Source organism: Patagioenas fasciata, chromosome 4 (genome assembly GCF_037038585.1).
Source record: "Patagioenas fasciata isolate bPatFas1 chromosome 4, bPatFas1.hap1, whole genome shotgun sequence".
Classification (NCBI taxonomy): domain Eukaryota; kingdom Metazoa; phylum Chordata; class Aves; order Columbiformes; family Columbidae; genus Patagioenas; species Patagioenas fasciata.
In genome coordinates, this window is record NC_092523.1 from 11054441 (window position 1) to 11076203 (window position 21763).

At 43.1% G+C, this 21763-nt stretch overlaps 2 protein-coding genes across 2 annotated transcripts; both read right to left on the reverse strand.

Moving 5' to 3' along the window:
- Nucleotides 1-1104: 1104 nt before the first annotated feature.
- Nucleotides 1105-14017, reverse strand: LRPAP1 (LDL receptor related protein associated protein 1). Its single transcript, XM_065837489.2, has 8 exons — nucleotides 13770-14017; nucleotides 8521-8665; nucleotides 8058-8182; nucleotides 6340-6460; nucleotides 5240-5398; nucleotides 4634-4716; nucleotides 2154-2330; nucleotides 1105-1843 (listed from the first exon to the last, which is right to left on the reverse strand). The coding sequence occupies exons 1-8, from the start codon at nucleotides 13947-13949 to the stop codon at nucleotides 1778-1780; spliced, it is 1056 nt and encodes a 351-aa protein (XP_065693561.1). The 5' UTR covers nucleotides 13950-14017; the 3' UTR covers nucleotides 1105-1777.
- Nucleotides 14018-18963: 4946 nt separating this feature from the next.
- LOC136101281 (C-C motif chemokine 3-like) lies at nucleotides 18964-21763 on the reverse strand. The gene is made up of 4 exons (XM_065837291.2): nucleotides 21638-21763; nucleotides 19628-19818; nucleotides 19287-19395; nucleotides 18964-19102 (listed from the first exon to the last, which is right to left on the reverse strand). Exons 2-4 carry the CDS (start codon nucleotides 19701-19703, stop codon nucleotides 19015-19017), a joined length of 273 nt encoding a protein of 90 aa, XP_065693363.1. The 5' UTR covers nucleotides 19704-19818; nucleotides 21638-21763; the 3' UTR covers nucleotides 18964-19014.

Consider the following 21763-nt stretch of genomic DNA (forward strand, 5'->3'; position numbering starts at 1 on the left):
ACCAAACTGACCTGCGGTACGTGGCTTTATTTCTTACTCTACCAAAGGGAAAACTGACGGACGCAGAGAAGCCTGCACCTTCCACACATAATATACATTTCTATTCTGCATTGACCATGAAACATTGAAAAAAGTAATGATGAAGATAAACCTGTAAGACAATGCAGCTACTGCTGTGTTGAAGATGACTAAACAGCCCTTAAAGTGATAGTCTAGAGAAGAAATGGTGTGTAGCATCTAGGAAAGAAACAAACCAGTTTTCACATAAATGGGTTATATCTGTTTTGGGGTTTACTTTTTTAGCTCACCAACCAAAGGGGATGTACACCATAATCTACACAAACTGAGCCATTTCTAAAGTGATTTCTAACATTAACCGTGGCCTATGTTTCTGGAATACAACTAGCTGTTAGCTTACAGGAAATTAAAAAAGTGAAAAACAAACAACCAAACTTTTTGCTTCAAAGTAAGATATTCAAAGACAGCTACCACAGTTTTGGTTTAGATCAATTGCACATTATGAAATAGTCTTTATGTGCATAATTGTACTACTTTTAACTCACCATGGACCCAGGAATTGGATAAATAATGTAAAGTAGCTGATTCTGACTGAATGGATCTGTTCGGTATTTCTCATTGAACAGGTTATGGCACTCAAGGCTTGAGAACAGCTTCCCCACGCAGCACAACACAAGCAGCTCTAATGATTTACCTGCATCAGACCTTTGCCTTAACCTTGTTTTGAACCCTTTCATGTGAAACGCTCCTCAGAAATAAATGCTCAGCGTTATTATGATAGAAAATTTCAACCCAGATGGCTAATGTTTGCCAAAGTTCTGATGTGCTACAGAAAAATCTGGGCTGGAAAGGCAAAGTGATAATGATCTTTATAGGGATTGTATTGAAATACATTGAGAGAGAAGCTGCTTTAGCGAGTCTTCTGTCTATTCAGAATATAGAGATGCATTCTTGTGGTGCAAAACCACCCCTTCTGTCTTAAAAACTAACTTGAGTGAACTTTAGCTTAAAGAAATAAGCAGCCTGCTCAAAAAACAGGTCTGGCTACTTCTCACCAAATGAAAGAAAAAAAAAAAGCCTCACCAGTATTTTGATTTTTTTAATGACCAGGTATAACAAAACCAAGCAACCATGAACAAGATAATTGTACACATACATTCAACAACGTCAGATGTGTTAGTCTAGAACTAAATTGTGTGAATTGACCTCAATACTTGTTCCCTCCTTCCTCTTCCTCCCCCTCTCACATGAAAGATTCATATACAGTGCAGCTCTGAGCCACTGCTCAAAGTCAGTAGAAATATTTTCGTTACCTTCAGTAGGAAATGTATTAGGCCAGGCACTGAAATAAGAAAGTTTTCTGGCCTCTGTTTTAACTTCCCATACCTCAGTGTTTGCTTTCACTGATCAGAATTCCTTTCCTGACTATCAGATCAGTATTTTTTTTACTAGCAGGAATCCTCCGAGAATTCACATATTTTTCCTTTTGACATGACTGCTTATTTCAAAGCCTGTTACTTGATTCAGATCTAAGATTTACATGATCCAAGATATGCAAGTTAAATTAATAACCTAATTCTTTAATTTGATTTGACAGTGCAAATACAAAACTGGCATTTAAGTGGACCAAGAAAAATTTTCTTACAGGACAAACCTGTTCAGTCCTTACTATTTCAGGAGGACTTCTTGGTAAATCCTGTTTAAAAACACATTATCTGTTTTGTGTTAATAGATTGATCCCATGAATGAGAACAAATTTTCATAATTCATTGTGTTGAAGACCTTGAGAGATTCTGCTGGATAAGTCTTGCAAGTGCTTCTTTACCTAGCAGGAAAACAACACACATCAAACAAATTTTAGTAAGACAATGAATTATCACTATCATATATTCAGATTTTGCTATCAGTACATGTGACAACAGCAAGAACTGAAATCAAGGAGATTTCAGGCATTTTCAAATTAGGTCTATAGAACAATTATACACATACTGTACTAAACACAACGTACAGATGTGCGTCAAACTCCCCCTCTAGAAATCATTCAAATTGCACGAAAAATCAGCACTGGATAATCTGCATACCCCCTGCTACTGAATTAAACTTTCAACACATACATAGAATGGATTTCTACGGACCTTATATCCTAGTTCTTTCGTCTTTTCTTCCAGCATGGCATATTTCTCTTTGTTTCTGTTCAGATGATCCTTATCTCCAGTTCCCTCTATATGTTTCAGTTTCTCATGTGAAATCTCTAACTGTTTCTGGTAGTGCTGGTGTTTTTCAATTTTTGCTTCAAAGTGTTTCAGCTCCTCCTAAGACAAAAAATACACACAGCTTCACAGGACTTTTTTTCCAAGACTTCCTCTCTCTTCTTGCCAAGATATCCCAAAAGCTATTTTACTAAGCCAAGCACAGAAAGTTTTTTCTTTTCCCTTCTTCTTAAGAATATCTGGACAATACATTATCAACACCATCCAGACACTCGATTTCGAAGGTAAGTGCTGAAAATGACCCACTGCAGAACCCTCAAATGGAGGCTGATGGCTGCGCAGTGCTAGGAGATGACAGCAGTGAGTAACCAATAAGAGTTTCTTCATAAGAGTAGTGGACCAGGGGAGGGAGACAAGACAATTTTTAAGAGAAGCCTCTTTTTAAAAATCAGGTCCCAAATTTGCTGTTTTCTGCTCAGATTTAAAGGTTTTCTTGGTTTGCAGTCTGCTATGATGAATCTGAAACAGGATGAATTAATAAAGAAACAAAAAGCCATCTCAGTTTGTCCCAAGACAGTGGCCTGACTAACTGTGGTGTTCCAGGACATATCAGAGAGGGGCCTCAGATATCCTGGTACACTACAAAGGGGACCAAGGAATGTGTAATGTCTCTACCCACTGAAGCATGCTCTTGTTTTGCTACTTCAAAGAAGTAAATTCAGTTTCTATGCCTCTTAGGATACCTCCTATGTGAAGAGGATATGAACAGTTCAAACTGTTATGCCACTTACGGTGGCAGTTCCATGCATTACATCAAGAAAAGCTCAGAGAAATCCTACAGTGAAATCCCCCTGTTTGACAGACCCCACTTAATTTTGGTCACTGGTGTGTTTCAGTCCAGGCAGCTGACAAAATTCCTCTCATGTCAAGACAATTAAAAAAACCCCCAAACATTATCCTAATAGATCTTCTGCTTTTAAAGCAGAGGGGTTTGTTGTCAATATTTTCGACAAGAAAATAGTTTCCTTTTTACTGTAGAACATTCCAGTCTGTTTTACATACTCCATTCACCTCAGCTTGGAGTTCTACTGCTCTGATAAATCATTTTAGTTGTTCCTCTCAAATCACGTACCAGCAGAGCAGCACTTGTGTCTTTCATTATGAAACCCTTATGAATATTGGTACTGTGGCCACCCAGGAGAAGACACAACGTCAGCTGCTCAAACAAGGCTGAATGGAATCAGCACATGACTTCTTTAACTTTGCTTTCATGGATTTTTTTTAAATAGACAGAGTTTCACTGTGATTCTTATTGTCTTAGGCTGTCCCAGCATTCCCAGTAAAAAAGACAGGTTTGGTCTGGTGGAGAGGGTTCGCATGAATGAAGATTTCTATGAAACCAGTAAAATTAATAAGCAAGTATGTGTTCTTGCTTATGGATTTTTTTTGTTTTCACAGCGCCAGATACGAAGGCCCAATTTACCTCTCATACAATTGCACAGTCCTGACTCAAAATGTCCCGCTGAGGTCAGCAGAAGCCTCATTGCAGCCTTCAACAGGCTTTGCTCTGACACCCTTAAAAGCAAGGCCACTGAAATCAGTGTAATTAAAATGTTTCCTTCATAAAAGAATCGGGCTCCATGTGAGTTAAAACAAAAAAGATGGATCTTTGATATCTAAAGAGAGACAGATTTCAATCCCTGACCCAGGCAGTTAAAATTCTCTCATTACCTTATCATCTGGAAAAACTCAAGGTGTCCCTAGCCATGGCTTGGAGGGTAAGACACCATTGTAAGTACATGCAACTTCATGAACAAGCCCTGAAGAGTTACTTCTCCAGGTTGTCAATCAAAATCTATTCTGATATACAGGCAGAATCAGATGAAAACAACAAAAAATCTCAACATAATTTGAATTAAAGAATAGTAACGATAAAAAACCCCACAAACCAGTAAGAACTGCACAGAAATTAATTTCAATACTGCTCCAACGTGGCAGATTAGCAGTGCAAGAGGTGGGCAATTGCGTATACAGAGCACACTGCTTTCCAATGAAGTAATTGCATTAAGACATTGGGTAAGAGAGGGAAATCTGGTGCACTGGAAACAAACAAGCAGGGCCTGATCTTTCAAAGATTTAAAATATGCAACACTTGCACATTTGCTGGGCTTTAAAATGTTGCTGTAACAACAGGATTCAGAATTTTCACTTTACTGATTAGAACACAACCACGCATATGACTAGTTACATACATATTTATATACTTGAAATATTAAGAAAGAAATATGACTTTTTTTATGGTGTCTGCAGAGCAATACAGAAGTGGCTGCACTCAGAGTACCATCAAGTGTTACTTTAGGTAGGGAAATATCTTTCCATAAAGACTGAACTGGAATTCTACTTACCCGAAAAGATTCCAGTTCTTTCTCAGTGAAATTGGCTGATTTGGCCATGTCCCACAAATCAATCACTCTTGGTTCTTCAAATTCTAAGCAAACACATACCGCTAGATGAAAATCTGGACGTAATGGTTTGATGCCCAGCTTCTAGGCAAGATGAGCATGCTTTCTTACATCCGTACACACAGATACATTAGGTACTGCATTATTAATAAGCCTATTTAGATGAAAAGGGACAAAAGTATTTAACTTAAAACTATAGTACTGCTGTAGTGAGTATTTTTTTAAAAAGCAAAACATCCACCATGGAACTGAATAATGGTGTTGCTTGCCCTGCATGTTGTCTCATTTACACACCCTCCTGGAGCAGAAGGTGTAATAGCCCTTCTCATGTGCATGTGGAAGACAGAACTCTCCTTGTCTCAGGTTGTCCCCCTCCTTTCATTAGGCTTCTAATGTTGGCTTCTAAATAGACCAGGCTGGTTGTATCTCCTCAGCCCATTGTGGTCAAACCATGTACTGTGATACTGTGACTACATCTTATTACTTGCCCATTGACATTTTTAAAAATGAAAATAATCCCCAAAAGCATAAAAAAGCACTGTATCATACCACTGGTTGTGTCATATCCCTGGTGACTGACTTTACGCAAACGCTCAAACCCCTGATTAATGCTTCTTAGCTTGTCCTTGAGTTCCCTGTGTTTGTTGTGCAAGATTTCCTCTTTCACCAGGTTCTCTTCAGATGGGTTGATAACATTTTTGTGAATATCTGTTAGAGAAGAAAAGTGTTATTGATTGTGGGCCAAATCCTGATAGGTCAAAAGCTCAAGAAATCTCCCAAATCTGAGGTGAATAAAAGGTAATAAGTTCTTAGCATTTGAGCTGAGTGTAAATAAAGCATCAATACCACATTTTAAGACGCAGTAATTCCTTTTGCAGGTCAATATTAAGATCAATGCCCCTCACTGCTCTAGAGGGTGATATTACAAAAATGCCTTTTAATTCCTACTGGCGACCAGCCACGATTTTAGTGAGGAAAAGTTCTTGTTTTCTTAGGTTATCAACATTCCAAGGAAACGTGACAGGGATGGCTGATGAGTTCTGTGGCCTCTTTCCTGGACATTTCATGAACCAATAAGGATATCTGATGTTGAAATGACTTCAGGCAGCTCCCGACTTGGTCTCTACAATGCAAACATCAAACTGCCTATAAGCTTCAGAATACTTTGGCTCTAACAAAGTTTTATCTAGAATTAGTACAGAAGGCTGGATTCAGATCCTTGATGCTTTAATACACCTCAGGCTCAGTGCCTAAAATATTCAAGCATATCCTCTTGGGTTCCCAGCTGGTGAAATAAAACATGCATGTTCTACAGACTTTAAAAACACATTTTGCAGCAGCAGATCTACACTTGATGCCTAATAGCCAGAAAACTACCAAGGACATCATTGCTAATCTGATGGTATCTTCCCTAATCATAACAGGCAGAATCAGAAAACTGAAATGGCAACATTTTCATCAGCTGGCAAGATTTTTGGCAGTTACTGCAGAACTAAACCCAGCAAATATCTGGAAATGTCAGCATCTGCAAGCAGTTCTGACAGAAATGTCAGACTTCGGGAATTTCAAAGAAACTTGGAAACAATGGAGGCAATGGGCAGAGAAAAGAGTTGTACTGATCTCGAAACATCAGAGAAATGTTCAGGCACCTTCTGTTCTGCTCACGGTCTCCAGCAGAATATTGTATTCGCGAATCTTTTCTTTGTGATGCTTAAATTCTCGCCAAAGCTTATCCAGCTCTTCATCAGAGAACTTCCCAGAGCTCTTGGCCTGAAAGAAATATAAGCTCATTATGCTTCCCAGGCCAAGTGCTTTTAAGTGCACTCAGCTGCCAAACCTTCTTTCCACTTCCCACCACATTTAGAACATCATCAAGTCTAGCTTTTCCTTAAGATCTTTTGTTTTAAGTTCCTTTATACTAGTATGAGGCTAGAATTTAGACATCAATGGATATGATGGCTTTAATCATGTCAAAAGGAAGTTTGCTTCAGACTTAAAAAGCTAGACTTGCTGTGGTCTACCCAGTGAAAAGTGTCTGCTATTTCTATTCAGCGGGAAACAATTTGACACAGAAATATGGGCCATGGAACTCCACATGCAACTGTAAGGTGACTGTTTGCATGAGGGATACAGCCTGCTATTAACTTCAGTCTTTACTCAAGAACTTTTACTCTATGGGTAAGTGAGGATGTTATCAGTGCCATCCATTTGCTCTGCAGGGATTTGTTCCTCACTGGACTACTTTTGAGCAATTAGGGAAGCGCTGCTCAGACGGCTGGAGCACTGCCCACAAATCTGGTGACTTACTGCAATGCATGATCAAAAGTGAATGTTTTTGATACCTATTCAGCCCCAACCCTTCTTTTGCTTAGGGCATATTTCTATCTAATGCACTTTACTGTTCCCCAAAGCACATGACAGCGTGTCCCTTGCCAGAGTTCTATCTCGTTACAGAAACATTTTAAAACCAAGTAAATCTTCTCTGCTTTACTACCACTGCACTAGACTGGTCTGAGAATTCTTTGCTTTTCATGAGTACTTGTTTTTAACACCCTGAATTATTCCATTTTTGAAGATTATGATTATGCCAGTTTTAACTGCCCAAACAAATGTGACACTTCCTATTTTTTTATGTATTAATGCAAATCTTGGGAAGTTTCACTTGAATACCAGGTTGTGTAAGTGTTTATTTAACATCCCCCACTATACATTTTATTTTTAAACATTTTGTGAAATGGTTCTATTTTTAAAAGCCCAGAAACAACACTACGAAAACCAGGAAAAAAAAGTAAAGGTATTCTACCACACAGCCTAATAGTCACACAAAGGAAAATCATGAGTTCAGTGTAATGTGAGGAAAAACTCTGTCCTTCATAGACTCAGGATCTCACCCCCCACACAAATTGATGTGTGTGTTTTCTTTGGCAAGAGAACCTCCCACACTTGGTGACCTGGATCCAGGTGGGATGCCCTGAGGGCACAATGATGTGAGCTACAGAGCACAGCAGCCTGGCCAGTTACCTGTCCTGTTTCCCCAAAAATAAGGGTCTTATATTAATTTTTGCTCCAAAATTTATTACTTTTTTACATGTATAGCTGCCTGGACACTATTTAAATTGACTTTTTAAACGAACTGTAACTAGGGTTTATTTTTGGAGTAGGGCTTATATTTTGAGCATCCTCAAAAATCCTGAAAAATCATGTTAGGGCTTATTTTCAGGGAAGGTCTTATTTTCGGGGAAACAGGATTAAAACACAGTAGTAAAGTCATTCAATTCCATGTCTCTGGCCTCTCAGAAGACACAGACTGTAGTTCAGTGAAGAAACACCAACTTCCTACACTACAGTTCCTGGAAATCTCACCCACCTTGCTCCATAATTTTTCCAGTCTTGGATCATCTAGTGTATCACCTTCTGTACCATCTTTAATGTAGTTGGTATCAACTAGTTTAGAGTCCTTCTTTCCATCCATTCCATATTTAGCCATAATGACTGCAGGAAAATGGAAGATACAGAAACGTTACAATCACGGATATATGGAAGATGAGCGATTGTCTACATCCTTGACTTGCAGAGCTGGATTTTGCAGCTCACGGTGGATAGTCCAACAGTTTAAGACACAGAGATCCCAGGTTTAATGACCTCTTCTGAAAACATCAGGAGCAAAAGAAGCTGTTAGTCTCCAGCCCTACTGACCTCTAAAGAACTTGTGTGTGCTCAGTGTCTTGAAAGATAACCTGCTAGTTAATGATTCAAACATAAACATGGGTGTCTAACCATGCATGTGTCTGATGCAAAGTCTAAACATCTTCTGCAAAGATATATCTTACCATTTAAGTTGCGTCTAAGTTTGGCTTCTTTCTCTCCATCTTCATCCAGCCCTTCAGCTTTCATTTTCTTCCAGCTTATCTCATCCCTTTCTTGTATTTTTAGATCACTGTGCAACTCTGCCAGTTTCACAGGAGACAGATGAAGCTAACAAGAAGAGAGAAAAGCTTGTATTCAGTTATGTGGAGTCACCTCTTTCTGAAATGTTACCTCAGAAGCCAGTAGACCACAGTATTTGTTTCTTTTATTTAATGCTATGTATTCATCTGAATTTAAGGGCCTTAAGGCACGAGCCACTGCATACATACATCTCTTGCCTATGAACATGGCTATGCCCCCAGCATACTAGTGTTAAGAGAGAATGATCATGTTGCCTTTTCTCTCAGCTCTTCAGCTACATGGACAATGGTAAAATTACATAAGGGTTGAAAATTTCTGTCTTTCTTGGGTGTTCCTTCAACTAATATTTAAATAGTTTTTTTCTCTGCTTTTAACAGGACCACATTCTAAAAACAATTCTACTTACAAAATGCCCAGTACCAACAACAATGTAAAGAAAAAAAAAAATTAAATCAATTCAGTTTCACTAGTTCACAAAAGGCACTTACAACAGAATGTTTCAAACAACACGACACTGCCACTGTACATGCTTTCCTGTGGCCACCTTCTAATCACAGTTACAGTGAGTCAGTAAATTTTGTCAGTATGGTTTTGCGGACTATCAGGACACTGAGGATGGCCTTGCAGGTCAAGAGCCACTTATCAGCAATTTTTTGCTATGATCAAAGTCCAAATTTTCTAAGATCAATCTCTTCTTAACACAGTTTATGTGTACTAAAAACATAGAAAACCTAGAGGTATTCCTGTCCCACAAAAGAGAACAAAAAGATAACATAGCCAACAAGATGACAAAGAAATAAGGTTTAAATTAATGAGTGTTCAGCTTGAAATTTTGTGAAATATAGAGAAAACAGGAACAGCGACAATGATTAACATGCAGTTGACTAAGCAGCACTTTCATAGAATGAGCCTAAACTTTTGAACTTTGAGATTTTGGACACTTCAGTTATTCAGTTTAGAACTATGAAATGTAACAATGTAACAAATCATATTAATGCTTCAGAACTTCTTTTGTGTGTGTGTGCATGTTAATAACAAGCAGGTGAGACAAGGAAAAGCCCCAAGAACAGAGGCGATAAATAAACACGTCAGCTGTGCAATTTCCAATACAATTCTGCCTGAGCGGTTGGATTCCTCCTACCTCAGCCAGATCCTGTCTGATAAGAGCAAGTACTTAGAAGGAACAACTTTATGATTTTTAGTATGCGCTAGAGTGAAAAAGCCTTAATTGGGTACTTATTTGCTTTTCTGGAGCAGGATAAACTGGACAGTGTCATTGCTGCAGTGGTATCAAGTAACAATGCTTTGCTCACAATAACTGTGCTCTGATGCTTCAGGAGAAAGACTGAGTGAAAAGATATCTACAAATTGTGAAGGAAATGACTGATTATCTCAGTAATTCTGTACCCTACTGTAGGCACTCAATTAGCGTGGATTTAATATGCTGTCAAGCTGAGCAAATCCAGGAAAAAAATCACCGGCAATAACTTAGATATTAATTCAGCTATATATTAAACTCCTAAGTACTGCAAAAATAGCTAAATATAATATTTTAAATGTATGACTTTATCATCAGAGATACTCTCTGCAGTTCATGCAATCTCATAAACACATACTGGTTTGTGTTTTTTGAAAGTTCCAGAGAAAAGTATCAGAACATCTAAACATAAAGTTTGGAGACATCATCAATCAAACATTTTAAATACTTAATGAAAAATACGGAACTACATTGTTCCTTAAGAGGAAAAAGAAAGATTCTAATCAAATTCCTCCCAATTCCAATAATGTTTTTTTTTCTGATTCTCCTTCTAATTTACTATGAAACTCAAGTAACTGTCCTTTTAAACATTATAAATTCTTCGAAACGTCCTGGAAGCCTCTCACCTGTACCATTTATATAACACAAAAGTGAATCCATAGGCTGATTTAAAATAAATAGTTCAAGAACTTCAAGATCATCTCATGTAGGACCCTGAATGACACCATGTAAAAAATGTCAACAGGTAGGCCTCCACTTCACTTTACTAACACCAGTCATATATTGGAATAACTAACTAGAAGCAGAGGCAAAAAAAGCTAAGTTTAATGATTAAATAATAAAGCACCAAATTCCTTACACTCATTCCTTATGCTGCCTGGACATAGCATCCAAGATAGGTACCTGGCAACTCTTCAAACAAGCATTGGAAATCTGTGAGACATTACAACAATTAAGTTACAATTAAGTTGTTTGCTGTTTGCCTGGCTGCACTCATTACCTACAATATCATTACTCACACCCTTGCTTCCATGAAGAAAGAGTTCTTTACTACAGATTTTTTAGGTATAATACATCCTAGATTCTGGAGCACACTTTGGGACAGTCAGGAAACCCTGATCACAGTCAATGCCAGAACTAGATGAATGGCAACACCCCCAGCCCAGTGAATTAGAGACTAACAGGCCAAACCACATACTTCATGAAACATATTTGTCATTTGTTCAAATAACTATAGAATTAAGGTCTGGCTAGGAAGAATTCTCGTATTAAAATAACTTTTTAAAGTTTTTATATAAAACATATACCTATGAAAAGAAATGCTGGAGAAAGATCGACTCCTCCCTCCTTCAGGGAAAAGGAAAGGAATTCTGGCTTGCCAGCTCCTGGTTCACACTAAGTAATGTTCTGGGGCTCATCCAGCCGTGTGTTGCACTGCTGAACTGCAATATCTGTCTTTTATGTAAAAATAAAGTAAATTCCTTTTTTTCAGTACTATCTCCACCACTATCAAAATGAAGGAAAGAGAGTTCAGCACTGGCACACACAAATATTTTAAAGCAGGTCTAACACAGAGGCTTAGTTTCCTCTTAGTCCAGACATTGCTCAGACATACTGAAACATCACTTTCTAAAACACAGGCTGGGTGTCAACTGTACTCGAAAGTGAAATTTAGATGGTGGCAAATTTAGTTCAAGTAGGTGTTGCCTCTTTAAAATCTTGCTCACACATATAGAAGTTACTAAAGCTTAGCTCCTTACACTATCAGAATTAACTCCATTTTACATTTTAGCATCTTCAGCAGCAAGACTTAATGTAGATGATGTAAAGCATCTCGAATTTGAATTCCAAAAGATCCAGGTATTAATATTAAAAAATACTGTAATTGGAAAAAGAAAAAGAAACTGACAATACTACCATTGCAGTTGACTTCTAGGCTCCACGTTGTTTCTTCCTCAGCTGTCAGTTCACAGCTGGAGTTCATTACCACACACCGCCCTATCCCCCACCCTGTCTTTCTTCCATTAAGTGAAGGTGTATTTTTGATACCTTCTTTTGACATGTTGGGAACCTGGATATAAGTACACAGCATTATGGCAAGGGTTCTATTTTCTGACTAAACGCAGGGATGTTCTGCCTCTAATTCAATCACTCAGGCTGGGTAATGCCTATACAGGATATGGGAAATACAGGATTAATATTAAATGTATTTATTTGCCTGAAAGAACTGAACCTTTACCAGCCATGACTCCTAACTTCTATGCTCCACAATAATTAGGGCATAAACGCAGGTGTGCAGTGCGCTCCTCCCCTCCTGTTGGAGCTGTTCTGCTTTGCTATAATTAAATATTTCCACTGTAATTAAATGTTTTTACTGTTTTTTTCACTTTAATTAGATATTTTTTAGCTCAAATTGAGAGAAACCTCAGGTATCACTGTCAAAATTAGGGCTCTCATCTGGGAATAGCAATACCCATTTGCTTGTTTCCCCTACACATGACGACACCACTTGGTATAAGTAAAATAACACAGGTGACATGACCACCACAATGGAGGGTTTCTCACTCTCCTGTGCAGTGAGCTCTTGTCCTTTGCAAAGCAGGAACTAAGGCCACTGCCTTCAGATGGATGAGAGCATCACACTCCTCAACAAAAGGGCTAAAGCTTTCAACCTTCGAGTGCAGGAGCCTGTCTCATATCCTCCATGGTATCACATGGACTTCAGTCTGTCTTCCACTTCCCAGGCATGAGGATTAACTGCTGGGTTTAAACATGGGAAGATCAACACTCCCATTGACACAGGTACACATGGCAGGAGAGGGGAAGGAGGTACCTCCAGAGAGAAGACTTTACACAGCACTTCTGTTCCCAGCCGCCCAGGGCAGCCCCAGGGAGCAGGGCTGTGAAGAGTGGCTGGAAAGCTGCCTGGAGGAAAAGGATCTGGGGGTGCTGATTGACAGCCGGCTGAACATGAGCCAGCAGTGTGCCCAGGTGGCCAGAAAGGCCAACAGCATCCTGGTTTGTATCAGGAATAGTGTGGCCAGCAGGACTAGAGAAGTGATTGTGCCACGGTTCTCAGCACTGGTGAGGGGCCGCACCTTGAATCTTGTGTGCAGTTTTGGGCCCCTCATCATAAGAAGGGCACTGAAGTGCTGGAGAGAGTGCAGATGAAGGGAACGAAGCTGGTGAGGGGCCTGGAGCACAAGTGTGATGAGGAGCGGCTGAGGGAGCTGGGGCTGTTCAGCCTGGAGAAAAGGAGGCTGAGGGGAGACCTTATCACTGTCTGCAACTGCCTGAAAGGAGGTCGTAGTTTGGAGAGTGTCGTTCTCCTCTCCCAAGTAACAAGTGATAGGACAAGAGGAAATGGCCTCAAATTGCACCAGGGGAGGTTTAGATCGGATATTAGGAAAAAATTCTTCAGAGAAACGGTTGTCAGACACTGGAACAGGCTGCCCAGGGCAGTGGTGGAGTCACCATCCCTGGAGGTGTTTAAAAGACATTTAGATGAGGTTCTGAGGGCCATGGTTTGGTGCGAGAGTCAGGTTATGGTTGGACTCGATGATCCTGAGGATCTCTTCCAGCTGAAATGATTCTGTGATTCTGCTCCCAGGCCTGAAAACTGCTACCACAGCCCAAAAGCCCAACACCAAGCCGGGCCTGTGGAGGGAAGGCCAGGCCGGGCAGCCTCGGCTCCTCACTCACAAACCTCCCGCTCCGGCTGCCGGCCGCGCCGCTTCTCCCGCCGCAGCGCATCTCCCGAGGCGGCTAACAGGGAACGAGGGTCCGAAAAGGCCAAGCCCGGCCCTGAGTTCCCCTGAGAGCTCTGCCCCAGCGCCGCCATCGCCCCCGCTCCTCCCGCGCCGCCTCACTCACCCGCTGCGCCTTCTCCCAGACCTGGTTCAGCTTCAGCACACGGAACTCCCCGGCCTCCGACCGCTTGGCGCCGGCGGCCGCCAGCCCCTCGTTGGCTTCCCGAGAGTACTTGCCGGCCTGGACGCAAGCGGCAAGGAGGAGTGCGGCACCGAGAGCCGCCAGGCTCTGCGCCGCCGCCATGTCTCCCTGGCCGGGGAACTACGACTCCCAGGATGCCGGGCGGCAGAGCCCGGGCGGGTGGCCGCTCAGAGCCGGACTCGGGACATTCCTCGGAGAAGGAGGAGGGCGTTAGGAGCCGTTAGGAAATCGAGCTGAAAATCCAGTTTTAGGTCGAAAATCTAGTGTCTGTTTTGTGGTCTGAGCGAGAAGAATTAGATTCGGGCTGTTTCTCTTCGGGTGGCTTCATGTCATTCTCATAGAATCATAGAATAATTTCAGTTGGAAGAGACCATCAACATAGAGTCCAACCGTAACCTAACTCTAGCACTAAACCATGTCCCTAAGAAACTCGTCTAAACGCCTTTTAAACCCCTCCAGGCATGGTGACTCCACCACTGCCCTGGGCAGCCTGTTCCAGTGCCTGACAACCGTTTCTCTGAAGAATTTTTTCCTCATATTCAATCTAAACCTTCCCTGGCACAACTTGAGGCCGTTTCCTCTTGTCCTGGCACTTTTTGCTTGAGAGAAGAGACCAACGCCCTCCAGAGTGTTTACTTTACAAAATGAGGAAACACACTGAATGTGGAAGTTTTTGCAAGTGTTTTCTTTTGCAGACTGTAGTAGCTACAACAAACACTCCCCATCTGCACCCTGTGTGTCCCTCAGCGAGGTGTTGCTATCAGCTGTGTGAGGAAAAGGGGACAGGACTGGTCTAAATGTGGCCCATTTCATCAAACAAAGTTTTCAGAAATTATTAATAGCACAGTGTTCAAGGGTGTACAGAAAAAGAAAAGGCAGCTCAGGAAGGGTGGAAAGCAAGAATGGGGACCAGCTCCCCAGTACTCCCTGAGAGGGGAAGAAGGACTCTGTCCTTTCTTGCAGATGGTAGTGGAGGACACCTCAACCCAGGACAGCACATCGGGTTTGATGGCGTGGGGAGGAAGAGGATGGTGGCAAACATAGTAATGAGTAGGTCAGGTCGTTACCAAGGTATGAACTGTGAGAACAGCCCGGAGGTGGATAGTGTGCGCTGAGAGTGCAGCTCTTGGGCAGGAGTGCCTGTCCTGCATGGCACCAGCCTCCTTTCACCATGCTTCCTCCTCAAGGACACAGCCAAGAAGTGCAGTTGGCCACGGGAATTTTTTTGAGGGGATTAAGTTAAGATGTATTAAAAAAACCAAAAACAAAACCCCAAACCGACATCATGCTGAGAAAATGCCTAATATGTAGTCCAGGCTTGGTATATATCCTCTGCTAAAATTGAACACTGCTACAAAGGAAGTGCTGATGATACAATCACATTCCATGTGGGTGTTTCTGAGGGGAAGGAAGTGAAGAAAGCTGTTCCATCTCTTGTCTTCTTGATGAACCCTGTTCTGCACACTGCAAAGCCTGTGTAGCATGAGGTCTTCAGCACAGCTGGGCATTTCTGTGTTCAGTCTGTTTAGCAAGATAGTGGTGAGGTTCTTTTCCTGAGTGTAGCTGGCGGTGGAGGCAAAGTTCTGCCTCATAAATTCACCCCAGATCGCGTGCGTGACATTGAGCAAATTAGAACGTAGCTCTGTAGTACTGTCAACACCAAGCCTTCATGCATTATAAATGAGTCCTATGAAAACAGATAGATTGTCTAAACTGTAATGAGATTTCTGAAAACCCTAACAACCCTAACCCTAACCCTACCTCTGGGCATTTCTGTGTTCAGTTTGTTTAGTGAGGTAGTGGTGAGGTTCTTTTCCTGAGTGTAACTGGCGGTGGAGGCAAAGTTCTGCCTCATAAATTCACCTCAGATCACATGTGTGACATTGAGCAAATTAGAACGTAGCTCTGTAGTACTGTCAACACCAAGCCTTCATGCATTATAAATGAGTCCTATGAAAACAAATAGATTGTCTAAACTGTAATGAGATTTCTGAAAACAATGCCCTGGGGAACATTTTTACTGGACTGCTATTTTTGCTTTGTAAGCAATATAAACCTCTTGTCTTTTCCACATTTTCCTAAGTCTGTGCAGAGACTCTTAGTCATATGAACCTAGAAGCTGCTGACGTAAGACCAAATTTCAGGAGTGGGCAAAAGTATTGCAGTATATGCTGCATTGAAGAGCAATTGAAGTGAACATTGAAGTATACATTGAAGCATGTAAGTATAGCAAAATGGTGATAAGAAGCCCATCAGCCTTACTCAAAACTTGCAGAGCTCTCCACATCCGTTTTAGGATTTAGAGCTTGTTTTAGTCTCATTATTATGTGTAAATATGTTGTTGAGTCATTTTGGAACAGGTAGTTTCGTCTGACATTTGAAGTATTGTTTGAGTTTGCAGGCTCTCTGCAAATAAATTAGACCTTCATGCTGTATAAAATCTTACACATTTCCACTCTTTTCCTTGTATTGAGCATAGTTGTGCATAGCTTTATGCATTTGTTTGCTTCAGTTTTTGAGCTACACTGGAAAGAGTTTTAGAAATAGGTAAGGGATGGAGCACCATTAGTTTGCTTATGCTGGCTTGTTGGAGTTCACTCTTCAGTGCTTTTATATTTATACCTGTGTCAAGGGATTATTCAGTACCACTGCTTGGTATTGTTCTGTATGTCCTGACCCATGTTGCAGGAAATGTACTGCCAGTAATGGTCATTGAAGGCCCCATCCTCCTTCTCCCAGGGAACATCCGTGTGGGAACTGATGACCGTTCACCTTGGGGGCAAAGGGGACCCCCCACCAGCACCCGGGGAGGCAGGAGCGGATCTGCTGGATCATTGCGGAGCGGGAGGGAGGCAGCGGGGAGGGTGCTGACCTGTCGTGGATTTTGATGCCGAGGTGAAACGTCCACCCAGAAGGTCTGCGTGTCCTGGCAGTGGGCAGCACAAGTGGCTCACGGCACAGCGTGGTGCCTGGCCCTGAGACAGAGCTGGCATTGGTGGTAGGGGAGTCCTGCTCACTCCCCTGGAGCTGGGTGATGGGCCTGAAAACAGGGGTGAGGTCAGGGCTGGGGGCAGTGCTGCCTATCTAGATGTAGTGGCAGATGGGATAGACCAGGGTGTCATAGCAGGGCAGCCCTGCCACCACCTCCTGGCAGATGGGGCAGGGGATCTGGTCCTGCTGCACTGCTCTCACCACTGCTTCCAGCAGAAGGACCTGTGGGACAGAGGTGACAGCTCAGCCTCAGTCTTACTCCGCCCTGGCACTGGCTCTGGCCCTGCAGGGTGACTGCACTTGAACTCCCCAGAAAACTGGGAGATGCAGTATTGCTCACTGCCACAGAGGAAATGGAATTTTCGGGGGCATCACTGGCCCCAGCAGGTGATCAAGCAGGTGACCGTGGAGCCTGCTGCTGCTGGTGTCAGCACCATGTGCCACCGGGGAGCTTGGTTAGCCCTTTCCCACAACAGCCTGGCTGGTGACACTGGACTGCTGAGAAGGCGACGTACCCTCTCAAAATCCCTCGTTTCTGCAGAAATGGGCCTTTTTGGATAAACGAGGATCTGGTGAGTTACTTGCAGCCGGTTGCAAGAACATCCTTGGGGAATTGTTGGCCTGTGCAATACCAGACATGGGACATGGGGACCACGGTGGGGACACATTTACCTGCAGCCTCACCTTCCATGCCACCAGTTCCTGCTGGTTGTCTTGGAAGAGGAGGCTGTAGGAATCCTCTTCATCATCCCCTCACTGAACCCACTGGTGTGGTACTGCAAAAGTGGAAAATATAGTGTGTGCTGGGGGCTGTCAGCAGTGCAGGGCTGGGGACTGGGGGGTGCCGAGACCTGGGAACTCACCCAACAGCAACCCCCAGGTGACATGCCAGTGTCACCCAGTGGGGCCATTAGGATCATTCTGGGAGCAGGAGCTGAGCCTGGGCTGGTGTAAGAGTCAGTCTGAAGATGGAATAGTATTTGCCTGAAACACAGCCATCAGGCACTAGGAGAACTGAGGCCCTGACAGAAAGAACAGATGGACAATGACTTGGAGAGAGGCCTGAGGAGAAGAATTGTGTTGCACAGGTCTCTCCGACCCGGGGGCTACTGGTAACAATGGCTGCTGTGTGGACTTCACCTGCTGCCTCAGCCAAACTAGCCCTCGCCTCCTAAAGGGATTGTGTTATATGGGTCTCTCCGACCTGGGGATAATAGCTACCATCCAAAAGATGGATTCTCACCTGCTGCCTCAGTCACACCTGCCCCCCACCTCCTCTCTTAAACAAAGGTCAATGAAGAAGAACATGCCCAGAAGCTCGCCAAGGGTTCTGAAGTCACCCAGTGGGCCAGAAGGAAGACCCCTGAATGCGAGGCCATGCAGGCGCAGATGGGTCCTGGTACGCGGAGTGGGGAGTTTTCGGGCCTGCGTAGTTAAGCCTGGATTGCGAAACGAAGGCGGAGATTGGCCTCAAACAATGGAAGTAGCGGGGGGTGAAGAAGCATAAAAGATGACACCCAAATGGACATCATTAAGATCTTCCCACCAGAGGATCCCGAATCATGACAGAGGACTGGCAGGACTCTACGGAACCGGAGACCAGAGGGACGCCTTTGGGACTCGTCTGGTGGTAACCGAATCCTCATTTCCACCTCTTTCTTTTTCTTTCCCTTTTTCCTACTCTCTCACTATCAGGTGCCACTTTACGGGCAAAATAATAAAGTAACACTGTTTGATTGAATTATAACCCCTTGGCATTTTGGTTGCCTTAATTTTGCTCTTTGAGATCAAGGTAAATGAACCATCATGAGTCCATCACCCAATGGACCGTGACACCTGGGGAGGGCAGAGCACTGTGGCAGCTGCCTTGGGGCCAAGGGTGCCCTGTTCTGGAGGAAGCAGTGAAACCATGGCGTGGAGAGGGCCAGGGGTACTCTGTGGTCCCTTCTCTTGTGTCAGGGCTCTGGAAGGGGCTTCAGAGACACTCAGAAACACTCAAAGGGTTTGATAATCCAAATACTTTATTTAGGAATTAAAACTCCACATTAACAGGCATGCTGATATCTCTTAAACCATTTTTGTGTTTTCACTTTCGTAACAAACAATTAGAATAAATCTTCCTGTTGAAGGATGCTGCTCAAGCACTCTGTTTTGTGTCTGACGGTGGAGGCTGAGCCTACCGCTTCTGGAAGTCGTGCAGAAGTGTCTGCACCCAGGGTGCCTGGGGGTCTGCACATATGTGCCTCCCCTTTTTGGTGACCAAGCTGCCAGGAAAAAAACAGTGTTGGGTCAGTTGGCTGGGGCAGCAGAATGTTTGCTCTGGGTCCCACCAGCAGTGCCCTGGGTGTCCCTGGCTGTGCCCCCTTCCCCGTCCTGGCCACCCTTGGACGTGCTTGGGGCTCTGCCTTGGCCATCGCACCCCAACCCCTGGTAGTGGTGGGTACTCACATCACTGCTGGCTTGGAGCAGCGGCTGCTGGTTCTTTCAATGGAGACAATGAAAGTGCGTGGGACGGGACGGGTCACGTAGTTGAAGCAACAGGTCATGAAGAAGTTGTCTGTGGAGGCAGAGGGACAGCCCCAGTGAGACCCCTCGCCATGGCAGACACTCTGCGTAGATCTCCCGGAGAATTCACCATCATCTGTCCTGTGTCCCCTGGGGACACCCCCTGGAAGCCTCCATCCCCAAGGCTGAGTCCCAGAACTGACCACCCACTCCCAGCCCTCCCCATGGACACGAGGGTCACGTTCAGTGGGGATAGGGCGCTCTCCCGGGAAGGGACAACGAACCATCGAGTTGGACCTCTGCCGGGGAGCAGATGACCAAGAGGAGCAAAGTGACCAGAGCAGCTGCAGGGACCTTCATGGTGCTGTAGAGGATGAAGGAACCATGAGCGGGCTGGAACTGGAGTGGCTGCAGGGCTCTCCCCTGCACGACGCTCGGTCCCTGCTGCCGCTGCCTTCCTCTTTTCCCCTGGTTGCTGTATGGATGCAGGGTTTCAAGGAAAGAAAATGTGTGCGTCATACTGAGGAAGTTATGTTGGCATTTCTCAGTTCCGCTGAGCTGGAGAAGGCAAGGAAACCACAAAAGGGGAACCACCAGATTCAAGAGAGAACAAGTCTGATGAGGAGGGCCTGAGGGAATGGGGGCTGTTTAGCCTGAAAGGTGGTGAGGGGAGACCTTATAGCTGTCTACAGCTACCTGAAAGGAGGCTGTAGCGTGGAGGGTGTTGGTCTCTTCTCCCAAGTAACAAGTGATAGGACAAGAGGAAATGGCCTCAAGTAGCACCAGGGGAGGTTTAGATTGGATATTAGGAAAAAAAATCCTTCACTGAAAGAGCTGTCAGGCGTTGAAACAGGCTGCCCAGGTAAGGTATTTAAAAGATGTGCTGCTTAGGGTTGCTTTAATGGTGGACTTGGTTGTGTTTGATTAACAGTTGGACTTGATGATCTTAAGGGTCTTTTCCAACTTAAATGATTCAACAATTCTATTCTATTACCTTCATGGTGCTGTGTGGGCCAAGGGAACCACGAGTGGGGCTGGAGCTGGGGTGGCTCATGAGAACCCAAACACTTGCGACACCAATCCTGCCACTGATGCAATGATCCCACCAGCCAAGAACCAGGCTGTGGCATGAAACTTCATGACCAGAGCCCTGAGGAAAAACAGGGCAAGGCCACAAAAAGGAAAAAAAGAGGAAATAGCAAATTTTACAGCTACATTATCTGCTGTGGTTTTTGCTGTTTTCTTTTTATTTTTTTTCCCTGTGTTTGTATGTTGCTTTTGAGATCTTGCTCCCTTTTAGTTAAGATAGAAGCTGCTCTTTGACTGACGTTTTATCTTCATTGAGGTAATATAATAAATAGATCCTTTGTGCATATCTAAATTGGACAAGTGTGTCTGAACTATAAAAGCAAAAATAATTGGCTCTTGGCTATAATATGTGTAGCAATAGTCCTATTCAGAAAGATGCACTAAAAACTCAATGAAAATTTTGAGAATGACAAACAATTATGAATCCTAAATATTTTGATTAAGATTAGTTATTGATCATCTGTTATATCTGTGCTTTTCCTCATTTATAAGAAGATTAATCTAGATCCCAACACTTCTTACTAAATTAACCACATCATAGCAGATATCTTGGACAAGTGCTCGGTCAAAGACTAACTTTTCCCTCCTTATCCATTTGGAAGAGAAACAATAGTATAATGGCTTTCTAAGAATGAAGCAACGAGCAAGAAAAATAAGCTCAAGTACTGTCTAGTTCACAAGTTCGCCTGGTTACAGTTTCTGTACAGTTGCTCTCATCTATGAATGATGATTCATAGATGATTCATTTCTACTTCCTTTTTTTTTTCTTTTGGTTTAGCACCCTGTCTTATATCTATGAAAACCTTGCAACATTGTGATTATTATATATAACAGAATAGAAAGATAAGACTGTATAAATGGGTCTCCAAATAGTCAAGGTTTGCCTGTAGCTTCATTTGAGATACCACAGTACCTTTGTGTACCAAGGTAGGTTCTGGTACGTTGCCTATTTTGGACAGTGGGTAAATAATACCATTTTGGTGGTAACCACTCTAGATATCACTGTCACGGTCCATTTGGTGATGGACTCATGATGGTTTGTTTACCTTGATCCTGAAGCACAAAATTAAGGCAACCAAAATGCCAAGGGGTTATAATTCAATCAAACAGTGTTACTTTATTATTTTGCCCATAAAGAAGCATGCGATAGAGAGAGTAGAGAAAAAGGGAAAGAAGAAGAAAAGGGGGAAAGAGGATTTAGTTACCACCAAATGAGTCTCAAAGGCGTCCCTCTGGTTTCCGGTCCCGTAGAGTCCTCTGTCGTGATTCGAGATCTTTTGGTGGGAAGATCTTAATGATGGCCAGTTGGGAATAATCTTTTATGCTTCTTC